This window comes from Pleurodeles waltl, chromosome 1_1, assembly GCF_031143425.1.
Source record: "Pleurodeles waltl isolate 20211129_DDA chromosome 1_1, aPleWal1.hap1.20221129, whole genome shotgun sequence".
NCBI classification, from domain to species: domain Eukaryota; kingdom Metazoa; phylum Chordata; class Amphibia; order Caudata; family Salamandridae; genus Pleurodeles; species Pleurodeles waltl.
Window position 1 is genome coordinate 431,074,396 of NC_090436.1, and position 15,950 is coordinate 431,090,345.

General features: G+C 42.6%; 1 protein-coding gene across 1 annotated transcript in view; it reads left to right on the forward strand.

Moving 5' to 3' along the window:
• ZNF366 (zinc finger protein 366) overlaps positions 1-7,027 on the forward strand; it is a 132,567-nt gene extending 125,540 nt beyond the window's left edge. The window contains exon 5 of the mRNA XM_069224123.1: positions 3,942-7,027. Coding sequence (XP_069080224.1) covers positions 3,942-4,456 — 515 coding nt within the window. The 3' untranslated portion in view covers positions 4,457-7,027. The remainder of the gene's footprint in view (positions 1-3,941) is intronic.
• The last annotated feature ends 8,923 nt before the right edge of the window (positions 7,028-15,950 follow it).

Sequence of the window (15,950 nt, forward strand, 5' to 3'; positions counted from 1 at the left end):
CCAAGTTTCAGAAAGAAATCGAGCATCTGGCTGATGGTCTACCAGGAAGTCAAAAACCTCTGCTTTATGCTTAACAAGACAGCAACAGTTAAGCATGCAACTACATTCCCTAGATCAGAGGTCTTCAAACTTTTAATGGCGGACCCCCTCTTCAAACTTTTTAGGTGTAAGGACCCCCTCCTGATAAAAATTTCTAGAACCTGGTACTCCTCATCATCAACAATAATAAACTTCCCCAGTTCCCACAGCAAATAATTTTTACTGTGAGGAAAGAATATTAAACAATGTTTAGCAAACCAAAGGTCAGTGAGTGTGGGGGCGTGGTCAAGGGTGTGGCTAAAAACAAAGGTCATCATTTATGAGGAATTGACGTGGGGCAGCGCCGCAAGTCTTCTTGCTACACTGCTCCACGCCAATACAAAAGGGCAGGAATGGACCGTATTTATGAAATACAGTGCATTTCTGTCCTTTCCCCCTGTGCTGGTGCACAATTGTTGCCTAGTGCCAACATCGGCAGGATTGTATTTGTGCAGGAAGGGGCATTGTACCTCTTTCTATATGTGCGGCAGACTGCAACACACATGGAAAGAAAAAAAACAAGGAGAAATCAAAACATTTCTCCTCATGCTTCCTCTGGGTAGGAGTAAGGTTTTGGCACTGCGCAAGTTTACGTGATTTTGTAAATCTTGGGTACCATCAAAATCCATCTGTGTTGCATGGGAACACCCACCACAACAGCCATGGAACGCCTCCTTGACGCAAAGTAAGGTAATGCAGAGGCTTGCACTTCTTATTCTTATCTTACTCTATATCTACAAGGCCATTCAAAGCCACTCAGGGTCGCTTTGCGGAACCTCATAGGTATGATTGAGAGGCTTCTGCTGCTGGAGAGTAAAAAAAAATGATGCTCCAGCAGCGCAAGCCTCTCATAAATCAACCCAAAATATTCTCTACGTGTTTTTTTTAAGTCTTTCACCGTCAGGTAGCTACCTATAATAAAATAACAGCCAGCTTAAATGAAAAATAAATAAAAGAAAGTTGTTACTTATTGGGAAATGCACTGTAGTGCATTATGAAACCTCTATTAATTAATGCACTGCAGAGGTCTGTGTGTAACCAGAGAGTGACAGAACTAAGGCGGTCATTCTGACCGCGGCGGGCGGCGGTCGCCGCCCGCCATGCGGTCACCGCCGAATGACCGCCCCGCGGTCAAAAGACCGCGGCGGCCATTCCAACTTTCCCGCTGGGCCGGCGGGCGCCCTCCAAAAGAGCGCCTGCCGGCCCAGCGGGAAAGCCCCTGCAACAATGAAGCCGGCTCCGAATGGAGCCGGCGGAGTTGCAGGGGTGCGAAGGGTGCAGTGGCACCCGTTGCGATTTTCACTGTCTGCTAAGCAGACAGTGAAAATCTTTGTGGGGCCCTGTTAGGGGGCCCCTGCACTGCCCATGCCACTGGCATGGTCAGTGCAGGGGCCCCCAGGGGCCCCACGACACCCGTTCCCGCCATCCTGGTTCTGGCGGTGAAAACCGCCAGAAACAGGCTGGCGGGAAGGGGGTCGGAATCCCCATGGCGGCGCTGCAAGCAGCGCCGCCATGGAGGATTCCCTGGGCCATGGGAAAACCGGCGGGAAACCGCCGGTTCCCCTTTTCTGACCGCGGCTTTACCGCTGCGGTCAGAATAGCCCAGGAAGCACCGCCAGCCTGTTGGCGGTGCTTCCGCTGCCCTCCGCCCTGGCGGTCAGAGACCGCCAGGGTCGGAATGACCCCCTAAATCTTGCTTAGTACAGTTGAGAATAGTGATTTGTGTATTTTTAGTGCCATGAGGTCACAGCCTGTGACAGAAAGCACTGTAAATATGTAAGGCATTATTTTATACTTGCATTACACACAGTATAAGATAGGCCACTTCAAAAAGGTTTAAGATAAAACTGTGCTTCTAAAATGTAGATTTAAGTAACATCAGAGCCTATGCAATACCTTTTTTTTTTTTTAATACCTGTTCCTTCAACACCTCCAGGTGAAGTAAGCACTGTGGAAATACAATTACAATTAAAAGCATGCACTTCACAGCGCAGTTGTTAACTCTTTGCATTACCCCTCAAAAATAATACATTTTGTTCTCACAAAGCTTTGAGTGATTCGATCATTTAAAGCTGCACCCAAGTACCCGTTACATTTGCAGATTAGCTCATTAAGGAAGCAGACGCCCTGGGATGAGGCTCTCCTTCGCTGTCTGTGCGGCTTTCGCAGCACAGGAGACTCAAATTAAAGTTCAGCTGAGCATTTTAAGGTTCGGCTGGGGGAATGCGCGACCCCCTTTCCAGGACTCCAGGGCCCCCCTGATTGAGGACCTCTGCCCTAGATGGAATGGGCTGACTCTCCAGCGTATGCCGGCAGTCCTTAGCATTGGTAGGGGCAAGTCGCCTAATTTCACTCACCGAGTAGCGCCTGTTTCTCCAAATGGTAGGGGTCCTGGTGCCGCCCAAGTGCGGACGGGCGCAGACTGGCCTGCCTTAGTCATGCCTTAGTCACACCAGAGGCTGCGCTGCGTGCAGTCGCCTTATGCCCCACTGAAGTAGTCCCCAGCTGTGAAGACTAGACAGGCAAACACCAGAAATGGTGGCTGGCATGTGAATACTCGCTAGTTCACTCAAACAGGCGATTCCCAGATTCCCACATCAATTCCCCCACAGTTTCCCCTGGAAATTTTGTGACACAGAATTACCCTCCATGGTTGTCCCCAGAGGAATATGCAATTACGGTGGAAACAGGCACGCTTAGGTACAGCACAGTATGGGGGGGACTGCAGACAAGCAAATGAACAGGTTGTTATCCTAGTCGACAAACTGTAAGTGGTCAAGCAATGTGACGTGACTATGGAATAACCTCAGAAATTTGGGAATACCGAAGAAGAACTAACACAGAAAGGGATGTTGCCTTGCTTTAAAAAACACAAGAAATAAATCTTGAAAATAATGCTTACATTGCCAGCAACTCACAACATAATTTTGTACTTGACCCGTTAGATGAGCGTGAACGTTACCACTGATCTGCAGTCAAACAGCGCCAGTTTAGTAGCTTAGCACCAACCACATCCTTAGAAGTGAAAGAGTTGACCGACAACACTTCAGAGAGGGAAAGCATGACTCAAGTAGCCACCAAAACACAATTTAAATTTCGTGAATCTAAATCTTTCGAGACTTGCCGGGACAAATAGTATTTATGCTCTTATTAAACTACATTTGTGCAAACGTACACAGCTAAAAGATTCGAACACAGAAGTGCATCTGAGTATGTTATGTTTTCTGATTCATGCAATTGTGAACATCAAGGTGGATTGTGGTTGTGGCCAGGAACAATGGGCTCTTATCTCTTATTCACAAAGGGATGAATTGCTGTTGTGCTACCGGTGATTGGCCAAGTGGGAACTGCTGCCCCTTCTTTGCTGCATAGTTCCTCTGTCCTCTCCTGGCCCTCGAGAGTGCTGCTCCATGATATTTACTTTTTCATCTCTAACAACATGACCTCTCTGCCATTTTTATTCCTCTATGATAATGAAGGCTCCACACAAAGGCGGCCAGCGGCTGCACCCCCTGTTTCCCAGGGAGACAATGAGTCTGCAGGAGCCAACAAGCTGCTCTGCAGGCTTCCTCACAATACTCGGCTTTTGTTACTCAGGGATTTGGACAATTAGCCACATACCCGTGTATATATTTATACTGTGCAGATATTTGTAAGTCAGCTTGAGTACCGATGTGTGTCTATTATCATTATTATTATTATTATTATTATTATTACTATTAATATTATTATTATTACTATTAACATTATTATTATTATTATTATTATTACTATTACTATTACTATTACTATTATTGTTATTATTATAATTATTATTATTATTACTATCACTATTATTGTTATTATCACTTTCTTCTTTACAGTGTTTGGAAGAACTGGACTCTCACAAACTAGTATCCTCAGAAGTCTTGACCAGAAAGAGCCCTTTGACCTCAGTCTCTCGCAGAAGAGAAGAGCTAAACCAGAGGCATGCCGCTCTGATGGAGAAAGTGCAAAGAGAAGCCCCTGCCAAGAGGATGAGGAGACATCTGGTCTGAGCCCAGGGGTGTACCATACCAAAGAGCAGCTGCCCCAGCCAGGTGACATGTCCAGCAAACCCGGTACCAGCGGCACAACCTTTCTAGAGTCTGATTGTGGAGACAAGAAGGAGCTCGTTACTGGTGAAAAAGGACCAGCCGTGGACGGGAGAGGTGATGATGAAGGGGATGAAAATCAAAAGGAACTATCCGAGAAACAGAAGGGTTGCAGCTCCAGACAGGTTCTAAACAAAAGACGAATTCAATTTTCCTCAAATTATCTGTTCTATAAGCACAGGAAAGGAAGCTTTAAGCAGGTAATGAAAAGGAAAATGCAGTATGGAAGACAAACAGTAAAATAGGGTCGTAAGAAGAAGGCTTCTAAATAACATTTTGAGATGTACAAATCAGTTTTCAAACCTGAGATAACCTGAACTAACATAGCATTTTCAGAGAAATGGTTGCCAAAAATGCTCTACATCCAAAAAGTCAGAATCTGTGTAAATTTAAGCGAATAGTGTGTTCAACTGATTCATGAGTGGCCTCTGTAAGGGAGGCACGTCTCAAGCTCATCACTCCATTGACAAAAAACAGTACTCACCAGTCAGCAACATAGACACCACTCACCCCACAGAAGAGGAAGTTCACACAAGTATTTCCCTTCAGTTCTCACGTCACTGTGCTCAATTCACCAGGCCAATTACCGGTACCCAGGACTGATTTGGATATTCTGATCATGTGCCATAGGGCCAAGGCTTTCTCAGCAACTACTACTATTTGTCCTGTTAAAAGCAATAACACATGTTTAAATCGGTCTCATACCACGAATGCGCAGTCAGTAGGAGCATCGGTTCATAGCTTTCTGTCCATAGATATCACATAAAATATATTTTAATGAACCAGCTGTCAGTAAAGTAGTGAAAAGTCTGGAGTAGTTTTCTAAATTCAGCTTTGTTGAGTTTTTAACCACTGAGATGTCAACAATGAGACTCATACAATAGGCAGTCATTGAATAAGGACAGACAGTCAGAATATGTGTTAGTTGGAACCAGTGAGTGAATGAATGCATTTATTTACAAGGCTTCACATAGTGTAGGCTTTGTTTGTGGATGTTCAAGAGAAGGCAATGTTACAAGGTTGGTTACGTGGAATGGAAGAGTCCATCAATCACGTTAGGAAAGTTAGGGTAGCTCAGGGGAGTGAAAAATTCTGTAGGGCTACTATCTCCATATTCTAAGTCTGAAGTTAGCTGGGCAGGCAGCCGGAGAAGAGAATGTTGATAATTGATATGTGTAAAACCATGCCGTCCACAGAATCCTGTTTAACTTACTGTGGAAGAAGAGTCTGAGAGATAGGCCATTTTATAAGGTGTTGCAGTACATCCATCAGGAATTACAAGTTTATCCCTGGATCCTGGGCATATCTTTGGTAATAGCTTGATTTAGCAGGTTCAAAACTGATAATTGTAACAAAGGGCTCTCGATGACAAGTGTAGGTACTTCAAGGGCAGGGGGTTTACCCGAGGGATGATAAGCAGATAGTTTTGACTTCAGACTGGGCCGCCAACAGTTCTCTAAAAATCGTAGGAATGATGGAAGAGGGATCAACCTGATCTATACTAGGTTTGGAAGCATGAAGTTAAAAGTGATACTTTGGAGTCCCTGCAGGTCAAAGTGAACATTGGAGATGAAAACAGGCCCAGTTTAGGTGAGGATAAGTAGGGTAAACATAACGTTTAGTTCACAAGCTCGGTATTATAGCCAATTTTTATGTCGACTTCTTATATCAAAACTTGGCAGACGTTAGAATGTGTATTCAAGAAAAAATAAGACAACCGATTTGTGTTTAGAAAAATGCATAATCGCTCTCTGCTCAACTAACTGCCTCGTGTTAGATTTGCACGGCACTGTGCACCGGCAGTACCTCCAGCAGGGGCGTAACACACGCCCCTGCAGCCTCTGAGGGGCGGGACGGGGGGTCTGAAACCCTTCAGGGGCCCCTTCAGCCCAAGGCCAATGGCTGTGACATATGAGATATGGGAGGCTTGGGGTCGTCATCACATTCTGCAGGAAGGGCTCGTCAATTTGCGTTACACCACTGAATTCCAGACGTCTACACAAGTGCACTTGAAAAGTTTGGGAAGCTGGGTCACCTAGGGCCATCAGATACAACATAAAATGTACTGAATTGTTAGCGTAATGATACACACGTGCATACCTTTTTATTAAATACACATACGATTAAACTCACACCGCTTATCATAGTGTAAAAGCAAAATTTGAGGTAAAACTGTTCATGTTGCATAGAAAATTTGCTAATGCTGATCATACAACACATTAGCGCAAATAGCTGTTTAAAATGAGGGTGGTAGCTTAAAATGGCTTCCGAATAACATTATCACAATTGACAAAGGCACCTCATTACAAAGTATTAGATGCCTGCAAGTTTTAGGACTGCTGCCCTGTGTACGATGATATGAAGTCATGGCACACAGTGAAATATTGGCGCGCATTATCAACAATATTCATTAAAGTTCAAGTTATTATGAATCCCAACAATACTTGCATGCATATAACATGTCACCATTCCCAATGCCCTGCATTTAATGCAAGATTGTGTTTAAATGAAGTTAAGTGAAACGAAAAAAACAGCAAGGCAGGGTTAGACAAATTACAAAACAAATATGCTGACACGATCAACACATTTGTTTTTACAAGTTATACCCTCAGCTGCTTTCCTTCCATTATCCCTAAGGGCAATGTATGTGAACTATTCCTCCACGGTGAATACCTTGTTATACTAAACATTACATGAATGTTATATTTAGTAACAATGCTTTATTTGAAAAAGACAGGAACGAAAATCCTGTTTAGAAAAAATACACATACTGTGCGTATTCGTGACATATTTAATTAAAATTCATTTTTAAAGCTCTGGAATCTGAATTATTTATTGACTATTTATTTCTTTCTAGATAGAAAAAATATACACATGGCATTATTGTCAGTAAAGACTACCTCTTAAATGACATAAACTGAAGAATTTGAAAAACACGTGTCTGATTTTGTTTCCTCCCAGTAGCCATGGTGCTGTCCTGTACTGAATAGTACAAATGACATGTGTCACGTGTAAAAACCCAGACAAAACCTCCTCAGCAAGCCGTGGGCTTTGATAGAAGACGATGGTAATGCAGAAGTAGATACACGAGACCATAACTTCCATGAAAAACAGTGTGGAAAGAAGAGTCGGGCAAGAATCTGCGAAAGAATCCAATGGGAATCTGACTGCGAGGAGCAAAATTCAGTGTCAAAAATTGTGACAAGTGGGCAATGAAGGTGTGGAAAAGTAAGGCAACGATTACCTTGTGATACATCCATCATTTGTTAATTTCTCATTATACATGGTTAAAAAAGAACTGACATTCCAGGAAAAGACTTAACCCAATCTTGAATTCAAAAGTCTAGGCAGTAATCTCTGCTCAGACCACCATCTTGGAAAGGGATATTCATAAGGCTGAGCCACACCCTTTGGAATGACAAAAAGATCCACTCTTTTGACATCTCTTCTCTGAAGCAAATCTCTGTGCTATAGCCGCCACTGTTTCTCACTGACGCTCTGCTAAAGTCTCAGAGGATCGCTTTAGGTGATTGCAATTGTGAAAATGCTAGTGCAGTCTAGGCACAAGGGCGCCCTAACGCAAGCTAAGGATAGAATCAGAAACATGCTGTCTCACTATGCGATGAGCACCCTGAATTTTTCCTAACACTTACCACCACAGTTAAGCTTCCAACGTTGATGTAACATTGTCCCTTTTGGTATAAATTTTCTCTTATCTCGAATGGGGCAACATTATTGTACACATTATTTAGGACGCTATGTTTATGTCAGTCATTATTCTCACTAAAATATTCTGGTACCACACCAAGAAATGAAAGAGGTATGTGACTGCTGAACATAATGCCAGAAACATGTCTTTCATACATGGGACAAGCCATCCTCTTTTGCTAATAAGGCTGATGTGATTACGTTTGTAGTATGGGAATATAGTGGATCTGTCACTCAAACACATGTGTGCGCGCACACACACACACCCACACATACACATACGTTACACTCTAATAAATTTGGCACCGTTTGACGCATCTTCACGAAACCTTTTTTTTTTTTAAAGTTCACCCACCTCAGCTCGTTTCTGGAAAGTTTCAGGGTGAGCCATCCAGCGGGGGCCAAGAAAAAGAAGGGATCACAAAATGTTGTTTTCCCATGTTAATTTCCATAGGAAATTGTGGGAAGTGATACAGAAAAAATGACTGAACGGAATTACACCAAATATGGCAAGAAGCTATTACTTTACTCATTCTATTCAGCAATTGTTGAGAAAATTGTATTTAAAGATGTGTGCGGGTGGGCTTCAAAGTGTAAATAAAGGTATACATGGTCAGTTGGTCTTGTGGGAGTCATGAGGTGGTGTAAATTTAAAACATAACTATTTTCGATAGGTCACAAAAGCTTTTTATATTGTGTATCTGTTCAATCCAGCAGGGCTGGTAGCAGTCCAGCAGTATCAAATGATCTGACCTGTTGGGCGTAACTTCAAGAAAAACTTTGCGACCTCTGTAACAGGGCATGGGGTCTTGGTTCCAGTGTCCTGTAGTAGCTTAAACAAAATGTAATGGTGCAGGTCAGGGACACCATGCCCCCCTAGCACTCATAGCAGGACCATGAGAGACCTCCTCTGTGGCTAAACAAAATCTAAATTTTGTACCACATGTATTGCTGTACTCTCCCAGGAGCCATTGCAGCCCCCCCATGATATACCATGGTAAGAACAGAGGTTTTAAGCCCTCAGCAGACACAATGGTGCAGGAAAGAAAAACAATCTGCAACAATCAGGTAAATCAACCACTGAGAAGTAATTCAAGCACCCACATAAACAGCAATGAATAGGTAATGTAATAGATGAAAAGAGAACTCCTGTGCAAACCTACTAAGAAGGGGATCTAGTCACTCTTTTTTTGATAGCATGAAAAGGGGTGAAGGTTGGGCAGCATGAGACCAACTGCACGAAAGACACTGACAATGGAGGAGATGTCCAAAAGAGGGAGTAAACACTTCCATTACCCAAAACGTCTCAAGAAGAGGGAAGAAAAATGCAGTTTGTTGTGTACATGTTGGTTATTGTTGAGGAGTTTGTTCGGGGGGGGTTGGAATGACCATATCACACATACAGGCACGACAAACACAAGTAGCAGTATAACACCACCCCAGCTCAAAATACTAAGTTTAAATATTCATGGCCTGAATGCACTAACCAAGCAATTGGCAGACTTGAATATTCGTAGAGCTACGGGGTGCAAGAGCGTCAGATCTGTCTTTCACAGGAAATGCACCTACTTCAAAAAAACTGGCCATGACTGAAATTCAGATGGCTCCTGATAAACTTTTCGACCTCTAGTCGAACCAAGAAAAGAGGTGTTGCAATACTGCTGTTTAACTCTTTCAAGGGAGAGGTAATGGGGCTGGTGGCCATGGAGGTGGAAAGACTCCTGGCATTGAGATTAGAATTGAGAGCACAGACTTTCACAATAGCCTCAATCTATGCGCCCAATGACAGCCAGGGCAGGTTCATATTCATCAACATACCTAAACTACTACATTCTGTACACAGAGAAATTCTTGTTGGGGGTACCTCAATACTGTGATGGACTCTACTATGGATAGATCAGGCTGGAGAGTGGGACTGACTGGGGTAATGTCAGTTGTGTGGAAGAGATAACTGGAGGAGGTGGGCCCAACTTATATACAGCAATCACAGCATCCACAACAGGGTACACATACTTTTCAGCCTCCCATCACACCTATTCCAGGGTAGACCCCTTCTTGGGGACCCCTCAGATTGCCACTAGGATTACTTCTTCAGAATTCTGATCACACACCTCTGATTGTTACAATGCATATGCTAGCCTGGCAAAAATAATACAAATATTTGTTGGCCTTGTGAGAACCTACTTAGATGTGTTAAACAAAGAAATGAGATTAAAAATGAGATTACAAATGGTCGAGAAAACACAGGTGGAGAAAACACAGGCCGAGATACACTTTAAAATGAACTAAGAAATCTGCACTATTCATGTCTGTTGATGCTGAAAAAGCATTTGACAGGGTACACTGGCTTTATTTGGATGACACAATAAAAGTGTTTGACTTCATCCCAAAATGTAGACTTGAGAGTTCAGTGACTATAAACAGTAATTTGATAGAATCAAAATGAATGGGGCATCCTGAGAGGCAATGCAAATTTGGAGGGACATGAGACAGGATTGCCTCTTGTCTCTGCTACAATTCTCCCAGTATATGGAGCCCATGGTTCAAAAGGTGAAGCAGAATACGAACATGGAACAAGGAGGGTAAAAATTGATTTGTCTAAGTGTAGATGATCCAGTAATCCTGGTGGAGCCAGACGGGGTGAGGCACATATCAGGCTTTAAAAAAAATATTTTAAAAATACTCAATATCACCACCCCTCCAGCCCAAGAAATACAAAGTAGGTTTCTGCATCAATGGGCTAGCAACAATATCCAATATCTGGGCCTTAAGATTGCAGCCTTGCAAGACGAACAAATTAACATACCATGAGCTACTAAAGACAGTCCCAAAGGACACGTATGTTGGCAATCAGACAGACTTGGCTGGACAGGCTAGCAGCAATTAAAAATACTACCCTGCCCAGAATGCTCTTTCAAACGCAATTGCTAATCCTACAAGTCCTACGGGGGAGAATTCGAATAATAATTGGAACTATTTTTTAATAAACTGTGGATATCAAGGCAGACTGCCAACAGACACCCAGAAATGTGGAGGGGTATTCCAAACTTGACTTCCTGCCTTGCTGCCCGAATTAGATAAATTTTAGAGTGAAATCAATTACAATCCAAGCAAAATTTGTGCACTACTGACCAAATCATAGTGGGCATTCAGGGGTGGACCGGCAAACCGTGCATTCAGGCTACAGGCAAGGGGTGAGTGCCTGAGGCCCAGTTGTGGGCAGATGTTTTTCATCCAGTTGTGCCTGTTTTGTGTCACTTCAGAATCCGCTGTGGTGTCCGGCCTCACCAGTGGCTTTCTGGGGCCTAAGCCCGCACTCTGGAAGCCTGCAGCAGCGAATGATGGAATCTTGTCCCCTTACCTCCTAGCTTGGCTGGCAGCATCCTCACTAGTCCCCTGCTCGGCCAACCCATTATTAGTGTGTAGGGTTCGCATGGGCCGGCTATAAACACACAATAATGTGAGCAGATTGATAGGGGAGAGGAGGGGAGGGAGATGTTTTAGGAGCAGCATTGCTGGAGCGCCGCTGTGAAAAGCCATTTTCACACCTTTCTTCAATGTATAAAGCCAAGATTCTGTCATCTGACCCCTCCATTGCCCAGCCGGCTCATGCTAAGCGTGTGGTGGGGTCCTGAAAAGCCGTGCTGGAGCCCAGGTGAGGTGGGCCATTTTACACCCTCACCTTCTTCAGGACACCGGCATTGCACTGCCCTTGTCCCTGCTATGACAGACTCTCTCCACATGCCCTGCAGCAGTGCTGCAGAGAGACCTTGGGGTTATTAAGGAGGAGGCAAGGATAGAGAACGAGGAGAGTCAAGTTAACGAGTAGGAGGGCAGAGAAATGGTAGAGAAGATGCTGACGGTGAAGAGAACAAGTGACGTGTGGCTAGGAAGGAGTAAAAGGCAGAAACAGGGCTATGGAAAGAGTAAGAAGCACAGAAAGATTTGAAGAGTGAAGATTAGGAAAGAAAGTGCTGGATGGAAAGAATACAAATGTGGTAAAGGAGAGGTCGAGAGAAAGTTATAAAGGGAGTACCTTGAATAGAAAAGAGATCGAGAGCTTAGATACAGTGAAAATTAGAACAAAAAGAATGAGAACTAGTGAGATAAAGGGCGTCTGAGAAGTAGAGAATTCTGTATGTGCACGTGAACCAAAGAGGAGAGTGAGGGAGATAAGCAGTAGCAACTTGTGGGCCGCCGAAGGGTCAGGGAGGCACAGGAGGGGAGAAGGGAGGTAATAAACATTAAAAAAAAAAAAAAAAAATTCAAACCTCTTACCTCCTCTGTCCCTCAACGATCCTCGCTGCAGGCACAGGTTGTAAGCAGCGTCAGGATTGGCTGAGAGTGACCAGTGATAACGCGTCCAGCCCTTATAAATTACCTGTTCCTGGACACGTTGGAGGTCGGTGAATCTTTTAACCGAGTCGGGCTCTCCTCATCCTAAAATAGTCGAGTCACTCAGATCAATAATCAATAACTATTGTAGTCGGTAATCAATACTCAATTAATAGATCAATATAGCACATCAGAAATCAATAACAGTTGGTATTTCGGCGCACCATGACCTTTCAGTCATCAATAACTACACCAGTTTATTAAAAGTTAGTGAATTTATTTCCCTATATTAACAAAGCTAGCACGATGTATATATGTCTCAAAACCAATTGATATATGTATATGAACATTACTAGCTGTCCATAACGGCGGAAGAAACGCAATCTACGTAAAATCTGAATAATGATACACTCAGTTATCGCAATGCAAATCACCAATATGACTAACTGTATTTGACTAATTGCATACATTGGTCAGCATAACAAGATTTCAATTTAGCATGGTACATTGAATGAATACCTCGACTAACCTCTAATTAGCATCGGCATGTGGGGCTTCATGCAAAACGAATTTAGTCAACACAAATTTGGAAAACTTCTAGCTAGGACCCTATCAAAATAGCAGTTGGTACCTAAAAGGAAAAACACAATGCATAATACATTTATCCTTTCATATTTACCAAATACAATCAGCATTCAAGAAAAGTCTTCGTCCTTCAGGTACCGGTTGGTCAGCATGGGGCAAGTTTCAAAGGGGCAAAGTTAAGGGCAAGCTTCCTTGCAGCGGCAAGGAGAATGGGGCAAAGTTACTGCATGGGCAAGACGGGGGCAAATCAAAGTTAAAGTCTCTAGGGTGAGAATTCTTAAAGTCTCTTTCTCTCAGATAGAGAAAAGGGCATCAGGGTGTCGTCCAAAATGGAGTCTGGCATCAGGCTTCAAACTGGCATCGAGGAAAATGGCTGACTTCTCTTTGTCCGGTGGGTTTAAGTAAGAAACATTCCAAATTCTGCAGGGTCTTCCATTGGAGGGTTCATAGGTTGGCTTCAAATTGTCCAATCAAAATTGTCTCTTACTAGCGCTCATTTATGCATACACTGTCCTTGGAGCCTTGGAACACAAATTGTAACATGGTTTGCCAATTATTTTACTATCTGTACCTTCATTGTCCGCACCTGCAGACTGACCTTGTATCAAAGGGGATGAAACCGGCCTAGTACGAAACCACTTCATTATATGTATTGATTACACGATATGTATGAATATATGTCGGACCTTCTTTTTCTGCATCATCAATCCCTCCTCTGATGACTAATTATGTCATCACATCAAATCTACCCACAAATTGTATTCCATTAAAATTCTGTATAGTAATTTGGCACTTCAGTCAATTCCCTTTTTCTTTTAGTCCCTTTTGACTTTTCTCTATATAATTCCACCATTTTGTTCTCTATTTTCTCTTCTCTTTTCCTTTTGTTCCTTGCTTTTAACATTTTGAAAGCTTTCCATGTTCCCCAAGAACCTAATAGACAAATTAATATTATTATTATTCCCTTTACTATTTTTAGTAACAATCCGTTCCAAACGTTGCTGAGCCAATTTCCCACAGAAGCAAATCCTTTTCCAACTTTCTCCCAAACTCCGGGTTCTTTCAATTCCTTTAAATCTACACTTTCTTTAGTTAAATTTGTAAGCATCGTTCTAATTTTCCCACTGCTGTCTGGTATATATGTACAACAGTGACGTGTACCAAGCATTTTGCAAACGCCGCCATCCTTTGCTAAAAGAATGTCTAAGGCAAGCCGATTTTGAAGAGTCATAGCTCTTTCTGCAGCAAGTTCAGCATCCATCAGGATTATAGCTCCTGAAAACTTTGTCAGCATGTTATCCACAATAGTAGACAACTTTCATATTTTGATTGAATTCAATATGACTCCTACTGAAGGAATCAATGCTCCAAATATATCTCCTACCACACCAGAAGCTGTCTCCCTTTTCTGAACATGATGTGATTCAGACAGCCTTGGAAATTTCTTTAAATCGTCTAGTTGGTAAACCTTTGGGAACACTATTCCCAAATAACATCTCCCATACCATCCTTTAGGAAGACGATAATAGGCGTTAAGTCCACAAATATAATATACCCCTGGAATCACTGGGTCTTGTCCATTCAGCATGAACGTCCACTTAGGTTTAAATGCATACGTATGTTTGCATTCACTCGTTCCCACAAAAACTGTGTCATAATATGATTCAGCTCTATATATACAAAATCTCCCTACGTGCAATGTATCTAAAGCTATTTTCCCTTGTGTCTTTATTGCAGCAAAAGCATAATTATCTACAGATGTTCTTTCGTGTAATTCCCTCTCTAATTTCTCCTTCATTTCATTCTTCCTATCATCAGTGCGGTCTAAAAATTCTATTTCTACTGGTGAAAGCAAGCATGTAAGGTTCTCTCTATGTGCGTGAGCTGTGTGAAAAGGTGACATCGGTTCAAAGAATTCCCTCATTAATTTGGCATACCAATCTCTAGCTATTTTGCTTAGGTGCCCTATTATGGGGACATATGCAAAAGTAACATCGTAATTAGTGTAGAAATAATGAATGTCCTTTTGACCATAAAATCTGGAAGCTATTATACCACATGTAATTCCATACGTAAGAGGCATGCTGTGATACGTTACCCCTTCCACTACTGAGGTAGGTATTTGTGTACACACATAACAATCTTTCGCATCCATGGTCTCAACATACTCACTCAGCAAGCGATAGAAAACGTTAGATGAAAGTTCCTTCTTATCATGCAAGTGTCTCTCGTCTTGCTCGAGTCTCTTCAGAGCTGTTAGTTCAGTAACGATAATAGGTTTAGAAGTAGAAGCATCATTCGTCTCACTCTCATTTTTACCATGCATTCCAAGAACTGTGGCTACAATGATTAGTACGCATGCGGTTATTAAACCTATACACATGTATTTACAACACTTCATTTTACGCCCCTGTGTAGTGAAGCTAGTCATGATCTGTATAGAATCAGAAAGTTGAAGACACTTTATCAAAGCGTATTTTCAGGTATTTACAAAGCTGAACGAGTTCAGTGTTCACACAGTTTTCTTTAGCAGCTTAGTCTCTTATCGGTTAGCAGCGTTGTCTCAAAATCGGTTTCAAAGTCAATCAAGTTAGCAATGTCTTAGCCGGTTGAAAAGTCAATCAGATGATCAATGTTTTCAATCAACAGAGTCCATAAAGTTTTTATTTCCAAAATGAAGTTCTGCCTCTTCGTTCTCAAGACTGAGGGATACGAATTCGTCTGACCAATCGTTATTGGCTACGTATGCCCACTCCGGACCGGAATACCTCCTGCTCGGTATCCTTTTTCTTTTTAATTTTGCATCTCTCTTTGATTCTTTCTCACTGGTACTTTCCTCTTTGGCCAAGTCCTTTTCTTCACTTGGTGTTGGTACTACGACAGACACTTCCTTTCTTTTCTCTTTCACTCTTGGCCCTTCACTGTCATTCAACGTTTCTCTAGTTCTTAATTTTACTGGCGATATGCTTGGTCTCCTTTTCGCACTGGGTCCACTTGATGGACCTGCAATCTCTTCTGAAGGAGTTTGAGCAGTTTCGTTCTGTTCTGCCTTGTCTCCTCCTTCTGTGGAGTCAATCAGGTTTTCCTTTTCTTTTTCTGTATCGTCTGCTT